Raw genomic sequence first — 18,861 nt, forward strand, 5'->3', positions numbered from 1 at the left:
TTTGTGAAAAATATGGCGCTTTTATGAGGGTGAAAACACCGCGCCCCGCCCTAAAAACACTGACCACGATGGGCCGATACACTAGCCTACTGGCAATGGAGGAGTGAGGAAACTTCGCCTGTCAAAAGTGCAGATTCAACATTATCTTTTGTACTGTGCCAAGTCCAATGATCAACACCGCCTTTGTAAATGATCGCACAGCAATTCGTGCACAGAGCAGTAGAGTGCACGGAGGCTGACGATCGGGAGAGAGAAAGAGTGTCTTCGTAGAATAGAACAAGTCCTAGCTTGTTTTTGGGGGCGCGATTGTTGCCACTATGTCCGGGAATCACACATTTGTGAGTCCCTTCCACAGACCCCGCTGTTTGGCCGCAGCCGCGCCAGCGGGGAAAGCCAAACTCACCCACCCGGGCAAAGCCATTCTAGCAGGTAAGGATGAAGTCATTCATCTTTCCTTGTGTAAGCTGCTGACTTTGTATCACATTTTCATACAGTGTTCATTCCAGCGCCCTGCTACATTCTAACACTGCAAGTCATTGTCACTGTGACAATGCAGGGTATTCTACATGGGCTTCTTTTTACTTTTGTCGCGTGTTATATTGTAGCAATATATTTAAACACGATTGCCTGCCTATAGTACTTGCTATGGGAGTGGTGAGGTGAGCTTTGTTAGGGTAGTGAGTTATTTGAGAGTACTAATCCATTGTCATTTTTTTCTTAATTTAGTCATGAACTACTTGTTATGAACTACTTGTCAGTTGCTAGGGAGTAAGTAGCCCATTCATAGACGCTAACCACCTTTAGCGTCAGTTCATGACGGCATCTTCGAGAGTCAGACTTTGATTACAATATAGCAACCCACATCATGTGCTGTTCTTGACAGGGTGCTGCAATATGAGAATTATTGAACGCATATGAGATTTAAGGAATACAAGACAGTATTGAATTGTTTGGAAATTAAACTTAAAATAAGAGTCCACCATGTCTAAGCCTGGGCTGTCTTTAAACTGTAGTAACCTCGAAGTGTTCAGAAAAATCCTACTCACTTTGACTATGGTTCTGTCTCCATCTGTTGAACTACTACTATCAATTTGCCCTTTGAGCCTTTACTTCAATGTGTGTGTGAGCGAGTGGTGTGTCTATTCTAATCAAGGACACATGCTCTGGCTGAAAGTTCCAGGGTGTATAAAGTTAATTAGATGCATGTGGTGGTCCTTTTTCTCAGATAATTACTGACCCCATGATCCTACTGAATCCCCCTCTCCTCAGTCCAGCAGAGCTTGGTTAACATGGCTTATGAATGGAAGTTAGGCAGGCTTTCCCCTCACAGGAATGGGGGCTGAGTGGAGTGTGCCATTACACTAAAGTTACAGAATCTGGCAAACTTGGTTTCAGACTCAAAACATTTACAAAGTTCCAATCTAGGAAAGAATTTGTTTGGATTTTGTAGAACACTTGGTGCCATCACAGATAATGGTTGGCTGTTCTATCCCTTTCTCGGAGTACAGTTGTGGCCAAAAGTTTTGAGAATCACATCAAATCAAAGTTTATTTGTCACGTGCACCGAATACAACCTTAGAGTGAAATGCTTACTTACTTAGGCTCTAACCAATAGTACAAAAAAGGTATTAGGTGAACAATAGGTAAGTAAAGAAATAAAACAACAGTAAAAATACAGGCTATATACAGTAGCGGGGCTATAAAAGTAGTGAGGCTACATACAGACACCGGTTAGTCAGGCTGATTGAGGTAGTATTTACATGTAGACATGGTTAAAGTGACTATGCATATATGATGAACAGAGTAGCAGTAGTGTAAAAGAGGGGTTGGCGGGTGGTGGGTGGGTAGGACACAAGAATGACACATATTCATTTTCGACATCTGCTGCCTCAGTTTGTATGATGGCAATTTGCATATACTCCAGAATGTTATGAAGAGTGATCAGCAATTAATTGCAAAATCCCTCTTTGCCATGCAAATGAACTGAGTCACAAAAAAAACATTTCCACTGCATTTCAGCCCTGCAACAAAAGGACCAGCTGACATCATGTCAGTGATTCTCTCGTCAACACAGGTGTGAGTGTTGACGAGGACAAGGCTGGAGATCTCTCTGTCATGCTGATTGATTTCGAATAACAGACTGGAAGCTTCAAAAGGAGGGTGGTGCTTGGAATCATTGTTCTTCCTCTGTCATCCATGGTTACCTGCAAGGAAGCACATGCCATCATCATTGCTTTGCACAAAATGGGCTTCACAGGCACGGACATTGCTCCCAGTAAGATTGCACCTAAATCAACAATATATCGGATCATCAATAACTTCAAGGAGAGCGGTTCAATTGTTGTGAAGAAGGCTTCAGGGCACCCCAAAAAGTTCAGCAAGCGCCAGGACCGTCTCCTAAAGTTGATTCAGCTACAGGATTGGGGCACCACCAGTATATAGCTTGCTCAGGAATGGCAGCAGGCAGGTGTGAGTGCATCTGCACTCACAGTGAGGTGAAGCCTTTTGGATGATGGCTTGGTGTCAAGAAGAGCAGCAAAGAAGCCACTTCTCTCCAGGAAAAACATCAGGGACAGACTGATATTCTGCAAAAAGTACAGGGATTGGACTGCTGAAAACTGGGGTAAAGTCATTTACTCTGATGAATCCCCTTTCTGATTGTTTGGGGCATCAGGAAAAAAGCTTGTCCGGAGAAGACAAGGTGGGCGCTACCATCAGTCCTGTCCCATGCCAACAGTAAAGCATCCTGAGCCCATTCATGTGAGGGGTTGCTTCTCAGCCAAGGGAGTGGGCTCACTCACAATTTTGCCTACGAACACAGCCATGAATAAAGAATGGTACCAACACATCCTCCGAGAGCAACGTCTCCCAACCATCCAGGAACAGTTTGGTGACGAACAATGCCTTTTCCAGCATGATGGAGCACCTTGTCATATGGAAAAAGTGATAACTAAGTGGCTCGGGAACAAAACGTCGATATTTTGGGTCCATGGCCAGGAAACTCCCCAGACCTTAATCCCATTGAGAACTTGTGGTCAATCCTCAAGAGGAGGGTGGACTAACAAAAACTCACAAATTCTGACAAACTCCAAGCATTGATTATGCAAGAATGGGCTGCCATCAGTCAGCATGTGGCCCAGAAGTTAATTGACAGCATGCCAGGGCGGATTGAAGAGGTCTTGAAAAAGTGTCAACACTGCAAATATTGACTCTTTGCATCAACTTCATGTAATTGTCAATAAAAGCCTAAGACAATTATGAAATGTTTGTAATTATACTTCAGTATTCCATAGTAACATCTGACAACAATATCTAAAGACACTGAAGCAGCGAACTTTGTGGAAATTAATATTTGTGTCATTCTCAACTTTTGGCCATGACTGTATACGCTGAACCTGGCTATTGCCTTGTGTTGCACGGCTGTGTAGATATTTGTAGTCATAGTAAGGCTTATCTAAGTTTACATGTAAATCAAGTCAAAGTTTATTGGTTGTACACACAATTCTGCAGGTGTTATCGCAGGTGCAGCAAAATACTTATGTATTCTTATGCAGCCTGAGGAGGAAGGTCTTTGGATGGAAACATTGCAGCACATGCAACAGATTTAAAAAATCAAGGGACCTTTGAATGCAGTTCTACTACTTGTTTTGTCTCTTTTACATCATAACTAAGAGCATTCATGGGTGATAGCTGAGGGCATTCATGGGTGATAGCTGAGGGCATACATTTGTGCCTAACTGCTTTTTGCAAGAGTGTTGTTCAACCTCAAAAATCACCAAAGAAATAGATTTTGACACCCACCATCTCAGATTCTTGTGAAATAATTTCTGTTGTTGATGCTTCATGTCTAAATCTACCTAACTTATCTAAAAATGTATTGTGTAAAGCGCAAAAATGTAAAGCGCAAAAATGCTAACATGGGTACCATTGACTTGCATTGGATTTGTGCCACAAATTATTTATTGTTAGCATTTGAAGCAGTTGCCAGGTAAACAAAACCAAACAATGGGTTGCTGTCATACCTGGTTCAGAGACTTACCCTGTAAGAAAACCAATATGTAATTTTGGACATAAACCCAACAACTTCAATGGCTAATTTCTCTAAACATGAATAAAACATATATTTGTTGTTGTTGCTGAGAATACAGTACATAGGATAAAGAAACAATACTCCAAACCGCAGCTCCATACTACTTGTCAAAGATAAGTAATGATACTATATACTCATTGTTGGGGTGGGATTGGCTTGGGGTGTAGGGCTTTTAACCACTTCTTTGGACTCCTCATGTCTTACTCATTGTTAACATCCAATTTGGACCAAATGTTTTGCTTGGTACTATAATTCTTGAATATTATATACAGTTGAAGTTTACATACACTTAGGTTGGAGTCATTAACTCGTTTTTCAACCACTCCACAAATTTCTCGTTAACAAACTATGGTTTTGGTAAGTCGGTAAGGACATCTACTTTGCATGACACAAGTCATTTTTCTAACAATTGTTTACAGACAGATTATTTCACTTATAATTCACTGTATCACAGTTCCAGTGGGTTAGAAGTTTACATACACTAAGTTGACTGTGCCTTTTTAAACAGCTTGGAAAATTCCAGAAAATGATGTCATGGCTTTAGAAGCTTCTGATAGGCTAATTGTCATAATTTGAGTCAATTGGAGATGTACCTGTGGATGTATTTCAAGGCCTACCTTCAAACTCAGTGCCTCTTTGCTTGACATCATGGGAAAATCAAAAGAAATCAGCCAAGACCTCAGAGAATAAATTGTAGACCTCCACAAGTCTGGTACATCCTTGGGAGCAATTTCCAAATGCCTGAAGGTACCATTTTCATCTGTACAAACAATGGTACGCAAATATAAACACCACAGAAGTATCTATATCCACAGTAAAATGAGTCCTGTATCGACAACCTGAAAGCTGAACCTTTTTTTTAAAAATGTCTATCGGTGTTAGTCAACTACTATGCTTTCACCTGGAGTGATACGGGAGTTATAGAGGCCCACTCATTTTAACACACAGAATAGATGAGAGCAATATGATAGTGCTTTCACAGTCAAACCGAAATGAAGGAAAGGAGATGAAAGGAATACAGTGAGATTCACCCAATAATGTGAGTGCTTGGCAGGGGGCTGGGGCCTGCAGTGCAGTGCTGTGTTACTGAATCCATGAACCATGATGACACAGCATAAATCCACACACTTCTGCAGTTCAGAGAGCACACACACACATGCACACGTGCAGCTGGATTACAACATCCTTTCACCCGACCAGCTCAGACCAGGGCCAGGGACGCATGCTGAAGGTAGTAGGGTTGTCCTTTCATTTTTTATTTTCTTTCTTCACTGTTCACTTTTTAGTGCAATTTTTGTACTTGATTACCCCCATAGAATGCAAGTACTCTGAGACCCAGTAAAATGTGTGTCAAATGTAAATCAATTAATTGGTAATGTTGTTGAGCATAAACTATGGTCTTCAACACCCTCATCTACACAGATTACGTTATATCTGGCTATGCAGTATTTTGGCTTGCTCCTCATCTTTAAATCTGAGCCTTTCTTTCTCAACATAGAGAGTTGTAGTAGGTCAGTTAAAAAGTCAACTCCTATTGAAGTATCTTTGTTGCACGATCACTTATTTCAGCGTGTTTTGTTTGCACACTTTCCTTTGCAAGAAAATAAGTGTGTGTGTGCTCGAATGTTTCCCTCCCACCAGAGACCAGTCAGCAAAGCTGTCTATTAGCCCAGAGACTATTGCAATCTCAGTAGTCATACCTGACAAACTGGTTGTCTTTCTCCTGTCCTGTTATGAGGAAACCGTTAGACATGTCTAATTATAAATATCTAACTGTATGACGGAAGGCACTAGGCAGAATTTAGAGCCTACTGTGTAATAACATGATAATTTGAGTGAGCGTTTGTGTGTTTGTGGAGATTGTTGCATGTCCATTCCTGTGTGGGACTGACAGACCAGCATGTCTGTGTGTTCAGGTGAAATGCATGCTTGGAGTTCAGAGCCTCAACAAATGTCTCTTTCAGAAGCCGCAGCATTGGGTTACGGTTGAGGTTCAACCAGGACGTTTCCCAAACACACACAGGTTTAGGGTCAGCTTTCCCAACTCCAAATCTAACAGAATTTTTCCATGGTGAGTGTTTTAGCCTAGTTACAACTGGTTAGAGCTCAGTGGTTGAGAATGCTAAATTATCAAATAACTTTTAGGTTGCTACCGGCAACAAACTCTATATGTCTATATGTCACTGAGTGTGTGTGTAGCTCTAGCTCGCGGTCCCCTGCTAAGACGTTGCATGCATCAAATCCAATTCTATTGGTCGCGTACACATATTTAGCAGATTTTATCGCAGGTGTAGCGAAATGCTGATGTTCCTAGCCCAACAGTGCAGTGCCACTGGGCTGCTGAGTGGCGCAGTGGTCTAAGGCATCACTACAGTCCCTGGTTCGAATCCAGGCTGTATCACATCTGGCCGTGATTGGGTGTCCCATAGGACGGCGCACAATTGGCTCAGCATCGTCCGGGTTTGGCCAGGGTAAGCTGTCATTGTGAATAAGAATTTGTTCTTAACTGACTTTCCTAGTTAACTAAAGGTTTAATAAATGTAACCTTTTATTTAACTAGGCAAGACAGTTAATAACAAATTCTTATTTACAATGAGGGCCTACTGGGGAACAGTGGAATAACTGCCTTCTTCAGGGGCAGAACAACAGATTTCTATCTGGTCAGTTTGGGGATTCGATCCAGCAACCTTTCGGTTACTGTCCCAACGCTCTAACAACTAGGCTATTTAAAAGAAAATGCCTGACGATATAAGCAAACCCCCCCCCCCCCTTCTAATTATTAGAATGAGCAATGTCAGAGTCCGGAATAAAAATATATACATGTACAGTTGAAGTCGGAAGTTTACATACACTTAGGTTGGAGTCATTAAATCTCGTTTTTCAACCACTCCACAAATTCATTGTTAAACTACAGTTTTGGCAAGTCGTTTAGGACATCTACTTTGTGCATGACACAAGTAATTTTTCCAACAATTGTTTAGACATATTATTTCACTTATAATTCACTGTATCACAATTCCAGTGGTTCAGAAGTTTACATTCACTAAGTTGACTCTGCCTTTAAACAGCTTGGTAATTTTCCAGAAAATGTCATGGCTTTAGAAGCTTCTGATAGGCTAATTGACATAATTTGAGTCAATTGAAGGTGTACCTGTGGATTTATTTCAAGGCCTACCTTCAAACTTAGTGCCTCTTTGCTTGACATCATGGGAAAATCAAAAGAAATCAGCCAAGACCTCAGAAAACAAATTGTAGACCTCCACAAGTCTGGTTCATCCTTGGGAGCAATTTCCAAATGCCTGAAGGTACCACGTTCATCTGTACAAACAATAGTACACAAGTATAAACACCATGGGACCACGCAGCTGTCATACCGCTCAGGAAGGAGACGCGTTCTGTCTCCTTGAGATGAACGTACTTTGGTGCGAAAAGTGCAAATCAATCCCAGAACAACAGCAAAGGACCTTGTGAAGATGCTGGAGGAAACCGGTACAAAAGTATCTATATCCACAGTAAATCGAGTTCTATATCGACATAACCTGAAAGACCTCTCAGCAAGGAAGAAGCCACTGCTCCAAAACCGCCATTAAAAAGCCAGACTACGGTTGCAACTGCATATGGGGACAAAGATTGTACTTTTTGGAGAAATGTCCTCTGGGATGATAAAACAAAAATATAACTGTTTGGCCATAATGATCATCGTTATGTTTGGAGGAAAAAAGGGGGAGGCTTGCAAGCCGAAGAACACCATCCCAAACGTGAAGCACGGGGGTGGCAGCATCATGTTGTGGGGGTGCTTTGCTGCAGGAGGGACTGGTGGATTACGCAAAATAGATGGCGTCATGAGGAAGGAAAATAATGTGGATATATTGAAGTAACATCTCAAGACATCAGTCAGGAAGTTAAAGCTTGGTTGCAAATGGACAATGACCCCAAGCATACTTTCAAAGTTGTGGCAAAAAGACATAAGGACAACAAAGTCAAGGTATTGGAGTGGCCATCACAAAGCCCTGACCTCAAACCTATAGAAAATTTGTGGGCAGAACAGAAAAAGTGTGTGCGAGCAAGGAGGCCTACAAACCTGACTCGGTTACACCAGCTCTGCTCTGTCAGGAGGAATGGGCCAAAATTCACCCAATTTATTGTGGGAAGCTTGTGGAAGCCTACCCAACATGTTTGACCCAAGTTCAATCATTTAAAGGCAATGCTACCAAATACTAATTGAGTGTATGTGAACTTCTGACCCACTGGGAATGTGATGAAATAAATCATTCCACTATTACTCTGACATTTCACATTCTTAAAATTTAAGTGGTGATCCTAACTGACCTAAGACTGGGAATTTTTACTAGGATTAAATGTCAGGAATTGTGAAACTGAGTTTAAATGTATTTTGCTTGTAAACTTAAACTTTTATTATGTATATGATGGTTTGTATAGACAGTTATTGGCAGTATATGAATAGAAAAGTTGTATACAGCAGTAGTTATACAGGATAAGCCTTGACTAGAATGCAGTTCAAGGACTATATTCACAGAGCAGGCGTCTCTAAGGTGCAGGGTAGAGTACCGGGTGGTAGCTGGCTAGTAACAGTGACTAAAGTTCAGGTCAGTGTACTGGGTGGAAGCTGGCTAGTAGTGACTATTTAACAGTCTGATGGCCTGGAGATAGGAGCTGTCTCTCGGTCCCAGCTTTGATGCACTTGTACTGTCTCCGCCTTCTAGATGATAGCGGGGGAACAGGCTGTGGCTAGGGGGCAAAGACAAATTTCTTCAGCCTCCTGAGGTTGATGAAGCTCTGTTGCTGGTTGTGTGCCACATCATTGCCTGTGCCGCGGACGCCAGATTGCTATAACATACAGCATGATGTGGTTAGCTGATATGTAAAAGACCTATCCGGCATTGTAAGATCTGGCATGCGTCACTAATGCCCAGGCAAGAGGAACGACGCACCCTATGTGTGTACTACTTTCTCTGTTCCAGTGGAGAACACCGGTTACCACAGCCACAAAGTCAAAATTGGATTTATCGTAACATTTTTGGTCTTAAATTAAGGTTAGGCTTCGACATAAGGTTAGCAGTGTGGTTAAGGTTATTGTTAGGTTTAAAATCACATTTAAAGAAGATGCATTGTAGAAATAGGCAGGTATTTGACTGTAGCTGTGGTAACTAGAGATGACTAGTCACACCCCCACTGATCAGGAACAGCACAGAGGGGAGTATCCTGTGGGCAGAATCCCAGTTGAACCAATCAGAGACCTTCTTTCTGTTTGCTGTTCAACTGCAGATGTGTGGAGCTACTGCTGTTAAGGTGGAACTATGAGGTTACCAATAAAACTACAGTTACAGAGAAAAGTCCTACACTGTTGATCTTTTTTAATTGTTAATATTATAAATCAAATCAAAATCAAATCAAATGTATTTATATAGCCCTTCGTACATCAGCTGATATCTCAAAGTGCTGTACAGAAACCCAGCCTAAAACCCCAAACAGCAAGCAATGCAGGTGTAGAAGCACGGTGGCTAGGAAAAACTCCCTAGAAAGGCCAATACCTAGGAAGAAACCTAGAGAGGAACCAGGCTATGTGGGGTGGCCAGTCCTCTTCTGGCTGTGCCGGGTGGAGATTATAACAGAACATGGCCAAGATGTTCAAATGTTCATAAATGACCAGCATGGTCGAATAATAATAAGGCAGAACAGTTGAAACTGGAGCAGCAGCACAGTCAGGTGGAAGTTGAAACTGGAGCAGCAGCATGGCCAGGTGGACTGGGGACAGCAAGGAGTCATCATGTCAGGTAGTCCTGGGGCATGGTCCTAGGGCTCAGGTCAGTTGAAACTGGAACAGCAGCATGGCCAGGTGGACTGGGGACAGCAAGGAGTCATCATGTCAGGTAGTCCTGGGGCATGGTCCTAGGGCTCATAAAGAATCAAAGTGTTTCAATAAATTATTACATATTTTATTTGTGAATGCGGTAATAACACATGCTATACATAAAAGGATGACATCATTCAGCTAGCAGAGAAGACCCATCTACAGTGCCTTCAGAAAGTATTCACACCCCTTGACTTTTTCCATGTTTTGTTGTTACAGCCTGAATTTAAAATAGATTAAATATAGATGTGTTTGTCTCTGGCCTACACACAATACCCAATAATGTCGAAGTAGAATAATGTTTTTTGAAATTTAATAAAAAATGAAAAGCTGGAATGTCTAGAGTCAATAAGTATTCAACCACTTGGTTGTGTCAAGCCTTAAGTTCATGGGGGGGATGTCTTAACAAGTTGCATAATAAGTTGCATGGACTTACTCTGTGTGCAGTAATGGTGTTTCACATGATTTTTGATTGACTACCTCATCTCTGTACCCCACACATACAATTATCTATCTGTAAGGTCACTCAGTCGAGCAGTGGATTTCAAACACCAATTCAACCACAAAGACCAAGGAAGTTTTGCAATGCCTTGCAAAGATGGGTACCTATTGGTAGATGGATTAATAAAAACATTGAACACCCTTTTTAGTATGGTGAAGTTATTAATTACACTTTGGATGGTGTATCAATACACCCAGTCAATACAAAGATACAGGCGTTCTTACTCCGTTGCCAGAGAGGAAGGAAAACTGCTCAGGGATTTCACTATGAGGCCAATGGTGACTTTAAAATAGTTAAGAGTTTAATGGCTGTGATAGGAGAGAACTGGAGGATGGATCAACAACATGATACTTACTCTACAATACTAACCTAATTGACAGAGTGAAAAGAGATGAAGCCTGTACAGAATAAAAAATATTCCAAAACATGCATCCTGTTTGCAACAAGGCACTGAAATAAAACTGCAGAAAATGAGGCAAAGCAATTCACTTTTACCCTGAATACAGTGTTAAATCCAAATACAACAAATTACTGAATACTACTCTCAATATTTTCAAGCATAGTGGTGGCTGCATCGTGATCTGGGTATGCTTGTAATCGTTAAGGATTGAGGAGTTTTTCAGGATAAAAAATAAACTGAATGGAGCAAAGCCCAGGCATAATCCTAGAGGGAAAGCTGGTTCAGTCTGCTTTCCACCATACACTGTGAGTTGACTTCACCTTTTCAGCAGGACAAAAACCTAAAACACAAGGCCAAATCTACACTGGAGTTTCTTACCAACAAGATAGTGAATGTTCCTGAGTGGTCTAGTTAGATTTTCAAGTAGATTTAAGTAAAAACTATGGCAAGACCTGAAAATTGTTGTCTTGCAATGATCAACAACCAGTTTGACAGAGCTTGTAGAATTTTGAAAAGAATCATGGAATAATTTTGCACAATCCAGGTGTGGAAAGCTCTTCGAGACTTACCCAGAAAGACCACTGTAATCACTGCCAAAGGTGCTTCTACAAAGTATTGATTTGGGGGTGTGAATACTTGTGTAAATGAAATATTTCTGTATTTCATGTTCAATACATTTGCAAAAATGTCTAAAAACATGTTTTCACTTTGTCATTATGGGGTGTTTGTAGATGGGTGAGAATTGTATTTTATTTAATCAATTTTGAATTCAGGCTGTAACACAAAATGTGGAATGAATCAAAGGATAGGAATACTTTTTGGGAGGCACTGTACCTTTAACTGAGAACTTGTGACTGTTTCAGATTGAGCAGGGGGTATAGTGATCAGCCCAACCTTAACACTTTCTCTGTCTCTCGCTCTCTCTAGGTGGTATTGCTGGAGGAATAGAGATCTGTATTACATTCCCTACAGAGTATGTGAAGACTCAGCTGCAGCTGGATGAGAAGGCCAACCCTCCCAGATATAAAGGCATTGGTGGGTATCTGTTCCAACAGTTTCTCCCAAACAGGAAAGGGAATTATTTTGTTACTTTTACATGATTTCCTATATTGTTACCAGTAATAGCAGTAACAGTCCATCATTGGCACACATTGAAACAGAGATAGCTGTTTGCAGTAGACCTTACATGGCAGAATAATGAAAAGCCTTGAACCAGGGATCTGTACTAAATGGGTCTACATTTTCCTGAGGGGTGTGTGTGTGTGTGTGCCTAGCTGTGTTATCTGTGTGTTTAGAGTCAGTGGACTTTGGTTGGAGTCACTCCTGAGCAACATGTTTGTCAGTCAGTTCTGAGTTCATACTCATGAACTGTTAACTGTAGAAAAGCTGCAAGTTGATGTTTGTCATCAGTTTTGCCTTCAGGGTAAAACTCATCGCCTTCTGCTAGATGGGCCGGCTTCAAAGTCAAAATTGTTTAAATTGTAAACATTTATGAAGACAAAAGTCTGCTTTTTTGTCTTAATTTAAGGTTAGGTTAGCAGTGTGGCAAAACCATTTTTTTAAAATGTATTTTATTTAACCTTTTATTTAATTAGGCAAGTCAGTTAAGAACAAATTCTTATTTACAATGACTACCCCGGTCAACCCCTAACCCGGACGAAGCTGATCCAGTTGTGCGTCGCCCTATGCGGACTCAGCCTGGAATCGAACCAAGGTCTGTAGTGACGTGTCTAGCACTGAGATATATTGTCTTAGACCTCTGCGCCACTCGGGATAACATCAGATTTGCTGACTTTGTGGCTGTGCCAGGTAGTGACCACTCTGCAGAGCTGCCTCCAGTACATGAGTCATGACAACAAATGCCAACCTACATAGATTCAAGCACCATGACTGTCACTAACACTTTCCTATATCCATTCATTACTTTTTGGTGATACTATTGAATGTTCCACATGTAACGTGCACAAAACACTATGCACAAAATACCTTAAGCCGAGTTGAAATATATCTGCAGTTGACTGTGTGTGTTTGTCATTTCTCACCCTGATTCTCTCCGTCCCTTTTCCTTTCCCTCCCTGTAGTTGACTGTGTGAAGCAGACAGTAGACGGTCATGGGGTGAGGGGTCTGTACAGAGGGCTCAGCTCACTGCTCTATGGCTCCATACCCAAAGCAGCTGTCAGGTACTACACACAGACATACAACCACACTACACCACACACTGTTTATTTGTCTCTGTATATCTTTTCTATGTCCCTGACAACCGCTCTCTCTATCAGGTTTGGTATGTTTGAGTTCCTCAGTAATAAGATGCGTGATGAGAATGGGAAGCTGGACAGTACCCGGGGTCTTTTCTGTGGTCTGGGGGCAGGAATGGCTGAGGCTGTGGTGGTGGTCTGCCCCATGGAGACGGTCAAGGTATATGTGTCTTAAAATGTTTTAGGAAATCTTAAACAGTTATTTGCATGTGTGTTGGTGTCTATCAATAAAGATCTGCATATAATTTGAATCCGTGTCGTCCGCTTGTGTCATTTCAGGTAAAGTTCATCCATGACCAGTCGTCAGCCAACCCAAAGTACCGGGGATTTTTCCATGGAGTCGGGGAGATCATCAGAACCGAAGGTAACAGGATGATTGACATTATTCCATTCATCTAATAGGGGGATCCTGTTTTCTGCTAACAATGCCTGCAGTACCGCCAATTTTTATAACTAATCCAAGATACACCACCGCCTGTCGTTTCCAATGGGAACAAATTAGTCATAGTGGGCAGAACAAGCAAGGAGGGGTGCAGAGCCAAGCACGAGCTAGCGAGATCCTATTGGCGCGTTCTAGCATGTATTTGCATATTTCCATTAAGGAACGTCTACTCTGATGTGCATGTGCAGTAACTCAATTAGCCCTTGCACTCTTTCTAAACAACTGCATTTTTTTCCTTTGGCAAATGGTAAAATCTACACAACTTTGTCCAGTCTATTCGTAACAGGAACAAAAAACTCTATTGAGATAATGCTAATTTTCTCATTGAGGAAACCAAAATCCATCTCACTATGTCTTCTCCCACTGCTGGCCACTGGCCTTCCTCTCATCACCATATTTGGTAATGAGTGGAAACACCAAGCGGATGCTTCACACTTATACATCAGGTGAAATATCTGACTCATTGTTCTGTGGTACTGAGTTTGGCCTTGAACTTCCGTGGCTTCAATGAGAGGGGAGTCATTCTCCACTGGTTGAAAGAGACTAGTGAAGGGAAGAGGGAGTAGTTACTGCCATCTGCTGGACAGTTATTTGTTCTGTTCTCACCATAACTGACATGGCCGTTGGATGGTTATTTTATGGTAATTGGACGGAAGATTGTGGGATGGTTATTGGCTGTGTGTTGATGTGTTATGGTGTTGTGCTGTCAATATCTCTTCCAGGCCTGAGGGGGACGTACCAGGGTCTGACAGCCACGGTACTGAAACAGGGATCCAACCAGGCCATCCGCTTCTACGTTATGACCTCTCTAAGGAACTGGTACAAAGGTGTGTGTGTGACCGACTTAGTTTGAATCCTTGTCTCCTGTGTGTATGTGTGTGTTGTTTACCTGTGTGTGTATCCAGAGAGTCTTACTGCTCTGTCTCTCCCTGTCTGTTTCCTAGGTGATGACCCTAACAAGGCCATTAACCCTCTGGTCACGGGAGCATTCGGAGCCTTCGCTGGAGCTGTCAGTGTGTTTGGAAACACTCCTCTTGATGTCATCAAAACCAGGATGCAGGTAGACACTGCCATGATTAATGACCTGGTCACATGCAGTGAATTGTAGATATTTCGCTATACATGTATTGTATCATATTGTTAAGTGAACCCCGTCTGTCTCTTCTCTAACAGGGTCTGGAGGCTCACAAGTACAAAAGCACCCTGGACTGTGCCGTCAAGATCATGAAGCATGAGGGACCTAAAGCGTAAGTATCTCTGTACACACTAACTTTGTGACCTGTCTCATTTTTATCAGACTGATAATGGTATTGACCCTGCCTGCCCTTCGCCTCCTTCCTTCCTTCATTATTTCCTCCCTTTCTCCCCAGGTTCTATAAGGGTACAGTCCCCAGGCTGGGCAGGGTGTGTATGGACGTAGCTATCGTCTTCATCATCTATGAGGAGGTGGTGAAAGTCCTCAACAAAGTCTGGAAGACGGACTAAGACCACATTTGTGTGACGACCAGCGGAGCAGGGAACGGCCGGGAAGGCCTGTTGACATCATAACTATGGCCTGATTCCAAACCCAATCCTTTTGCTCTTTCCTTAGGTTTACCATGACTAGCAACCTCCTCACAGATCTGACACGACTCTGTATTTCATTCCAGAAAGTTGTTCTCTGTCCCCTACCCTTGTTTACTTTTATGGTTGAGTGCACTTCACCTAGGGTGCTATAGGATCCTATCAGGGACACTACTATCATATTGGTTATACCTACTGTCTTTGATCTTCTTAAGATCCGCAAGAGGGATTTAGCAAGGGCACAGGGGGTAGGGTGAGGGATTGGGCCTACGTGACTGAAATATGGGAACACTGTCATTCCAGAGAAGTGTCGTAGACGGACGGTGCTTCAGTTCACTAATGGCTATTGTTATCATCTTATGTTATACGTTAACATACTTGACTTAATCAAAAATGAAATGATACTTATAAAACCCCAAATAATGTGATGTAGATCAACAGAAAACACTTGAAATGACAGAGGAGGATCTCAGAGGCTTTTAACTTCAAGGGCCACGGTGTACATTTAACAGGAAATGGTATTACCCGGTGAAATGGGTCTGGTAGAGACCATTGTTTTCCCCTAATAGCAGTATAACAGACATGTCTGTTTGTTCACGGGTCATATGAGTCTTATTGTCCAGGTTTAATGCAGGTCTGAAATGTTTTAGCTGCTTTACATACCTGAGTGCTATTACGTCACAATGCCTTATAGATTGTTATATTCAGAGATGCTATTATGGGTGCGTTTGTAAATTTGTCAGTTATTCTGTTCTGTGGCACATTCAGACCAGAGTGCTCTGAAATCGGAGTAGATGTGCGTTAGTCAGAGTGAATTTACAATCTACTCCGATTTCAGAGCACTCTGGTCTGAATGTGCCACAGAACAGAATAACTGACAAATTTACAAACGCACCCTATATGTAGTAACCATAATTGTTGTGACCATAGAATTAGAACTCGGTGTTTAATTGCTATTCATTCTACTAATTCTGTAGTGGTGAATAGCCTGTTTTTGTCAAATACAGAGATGTACATGTCATACAGTATACTCAGACATTCTGCAGAATGCACCAACACCTTTTAAAGTTAATTCCATAAAAACAATGACCAAGATTGAGATGGTGATGAACGTTGCAATTGCAAATGTGAAACATCAGAAATATTTACATAATGATTGTTTATTGGGGGGGTTGATTGTTGTATGAAAGTGCCTGCAAGTGTATCTCATGATTGTTTTAGAAATCTGGTATAAGATGTCTAGTGTTACTAATGTCTATAGTTGAATGTCTTATCTGGGTCAGTTCTTAATTACTGTCATATGATACAATAACTGAATAGTTTTTATTTAATATAGACAGTAACACAGTGCAATGAGGCCTTGCTGAGATGTTTTTATTGGCAAATATGATTAGATCTACTGGTACTGGTTGACAGTATAGCTCACCAGACACTATCATAATGCAGCCTTGAGTAATTCAATGTGATGATCTTGTCTCGTAATGTTCCCTGTCAGTTATAGAGTATGTATAAATGTCTTTGATTTATGATTACAAATTTCCTTGGTAGTGTGGAGGGGGTGGGGACACTGATTTTTATTTAAAATGACTAGATTTATCTTCAGGGCGGCTCCAGGCACAAGCAGCATAAACTCAGTCCAGCTGTCAATTTACTGTTGAGAATATACACAAGGTGCAAGTTTGAAATTTGGTTGTGCATCAACAATTTTTCTATTATGTCAGTCACTAGCTATGTTTCCAATTGGCGACAGATTTTCATGTGAATATTCTAGAATCTGCATAAATAAAATATGGTCATTTTGGACGGAAAGAAATCAGTGTGATGACGTAGTGCACACAAAATGTACCTTTTCACTTAAGTTTTCGTGTACCGAATAAAACGTTTTGTTTCCATAGCATTTTCAACTCTACCGATAGGTTTATCACAAAAAGTGTTGCTTTAAATAGCGAATATTACATTAAATAGCGAATGTGCCTGCTTTCTTGAGACATGCACTCTGACCAACAGCTCACAGCTACCCTTCCTGGGATCCACATAAGACGTACAAATACATGACCGAACAGTAATAGACAAAAACAACGAGATATTTATTTTTAATTTAATGTAATAAGATAGTATTTCTGTAGTATACTATATATACACTGCTCATAAAAATAAAGGGAACACTAAAATAACACATCCTAGATCTGAATGAATTAAATATTCTTATTAAATACTTTTTTCTTTACATAGTTGAATGTGCTGACAACAAAATCACACAAATTATCAATGGAAATCAAATTTATCAACCCATGGAGGTCTGGATTTGGAGTAACACTCAAAATTTAAGTGGAAAACCACACTACAGGCTGATCCAACTTTGATGTAATGTCCTTAAAACAAAAATGAGGCTCAGTAGTGTGTTTGGCCTCCCTACCATGCCTGGGCATGCTCCTGATGAGGTGGCGGATGGTCTCCTGAGGGATCTCCTCCCAGACCTGGACTAAAGCACCTGGACTAAGCCACAACATTCTGGATGAGCTGCACTACCTGAGCCACTTGTGTGGGTTGTAGACTCCGTCTCATGCTACCACTAGAGTGAAAGCACCGCCAGCATTCAAAAGTGACCAAAACATCAGCCAGGAAGCATAGGAACTGAGAAGTGGTCTGTGGTCACCACCTGCAGAACCACTCCTTTATTGGGGGTGTCTTGCTAATTGCCTATAATTTCCACCAGTTGTCTATTCCATTTGCACAACAGCATGTGAAATTTATTGTCAATCAGTGTTGCTTCCTAAGTGGACAGTTTGATTTCACAGAAGTGTGATTGACCTGGAGTTACATTTTGTTGTTTAAGTGTTCCCTTTATTTTTTTGAGCAGTGTATATATCTAGTATAGTCTACATGATGAGATTATTATGGATAAGAATATTTTTAAATATTTTAAGAATATTAAGAATATTTTTATTTGTCAAACGGCAGTCAAGCATCGCTCATCGTATCACCAGAATTAGACCCTCGATATTTAATGAAAAGGAGCATCAAGCTCATCACCTTGCACTTTCACCACCCTGTGAAGTTCATCTTAACTAATGTCATCTGTAGCCTAATAAACTGCATAGTTTCCCGAGTCGTAGTGGGAGTGTGACTCTAAATTTACTTCGATATGATGGTGGTTATATCAATATTTGGGCATGAAGGCGTTCCATTGACATTTCGAGTAGAATACATTTTACAGACACAAAAAGATCCCACTATGTCGAACGATCAAATGATGTGTCGGCATTTATAAAATTACACCGACACTTCCCATTTCCAGCTGTCGTGTACATTTTTTATATGATAAGACTTTACTCGCTTGAAAACTGTGGATTGAAACATGGTTAATGACAGTCACTCAATTAGCCATGTCAGATAACAATTGTCAGGTTGGTAAATTAGTCTAACCAGCTATCTGAACTTTTAATAATCATGTCCGAATACCGACCCTACCCAGGGTCCCTGACCTCCAGGCCACCCCCCTCCCCCTGTAGAATTACAGGAAATTTGCTTTAAACTGTCAAAAAAAATGTCTCCACCCCATGGCATCATTGGTGAAATTATTGGAAATTTGCTGTGAAATTGCAATGTATTTCTCTCAGTCCCATTGCAAAATGAGTAGAATTGCATGAAATGTTTTATAAAATTGTAACATCTTCTCTCCGCTCTATGGCAAAATATGTAGAACTGAAGAAAACTTTAAAACTGCATGTTTTTT

General features: G+C 41.2%; 1 protein-coding gene across 2 annotated transcripts; it reads left to right on the forward strand.

Annotated features, from left to right (window-relative positions):
• The first annotated feature begins 50 nt into the window (after nucleotides 1-50).
• LOC109882558 (tricarboxylate transport protein B, mitochondrial) lies at nucleotides 51-17,022 on the forward strand. 2 transcript variants are annotated; one of them, XM_020474656.2, is made up of 9 exons: nucleotides 51-429; nucleotides 11,792-11,899; nucleotides 12,946-13,045; nucleotides 13,142-13,280; nucleotides 13,400-13,484; nucleotides 14,285-14,389; nucleotides 14,507-14,622; nucleotides 14,736-14,809; nucleotides 14,933-17,022. In XM_020474656.2, exons 1-9 carry the CDS (start codon nucleotides 318-320, stop codon nucleotides 15,045-15,047), a joined length of 954 nt encoding a protein of 317 aa, XP_020330245.1. In that variant the 5' UTR covers nucleotides 51-317; the 3' UTR covers nucleotides 15,048-17,022. The 2 variants fall into 2 exon arrangements, with proteins under 2 accessions (XP_020330245.1, XP_031682194.1); XM_031826334.1 differs by lacking the exon at nucleotides 51-429 and adding an exon at nucleotides 5,177-5,321.
• The last annotated feature ends 1,839 nt before the right edge of the window (nucleotides 17,023-18,861 follow it).

This window comes from Oncorhynchus kisutch, linkage group LG6 (assembly GCF_002021735.2).
Source record: "Oncorhynchus kisutch isolate 150728-3 linkage group LG6, Okis_V2, whole genome shotgun sequence".
Classification (NCBI taxonomy): Eukaryota; Metazoa; Chordata; class Actinopteri; order Salmoniformes; family Salmonidae; genus Oncorhynchus; species Oncorhynchus kisutch.

Bases quoted from the DNA above. Each gene is read 5' to 3' on its own strand.
- LOC109882558 (XM_031826334.1), top strand. From the start codon at position 5,192: ATGATGACACAGCATAAATCCACACACTTCTGCAGTTCAGAGAGCACA. The intron at 13,046-13,141 runs GTACTACACACA...TCTCTCTATCAG, and splicing joins ATACCCAAAGCAGCTGTCAG to GTTTGGTATGTTTGAGTTCC. The intron at 14,390-14,506 runs GTGTGTGTGTGA...TCTGTTTCCTAG, and splicing joins TCTAAGGAACTGGTACAAAG to GTGATGACCCTAACAAGGCC.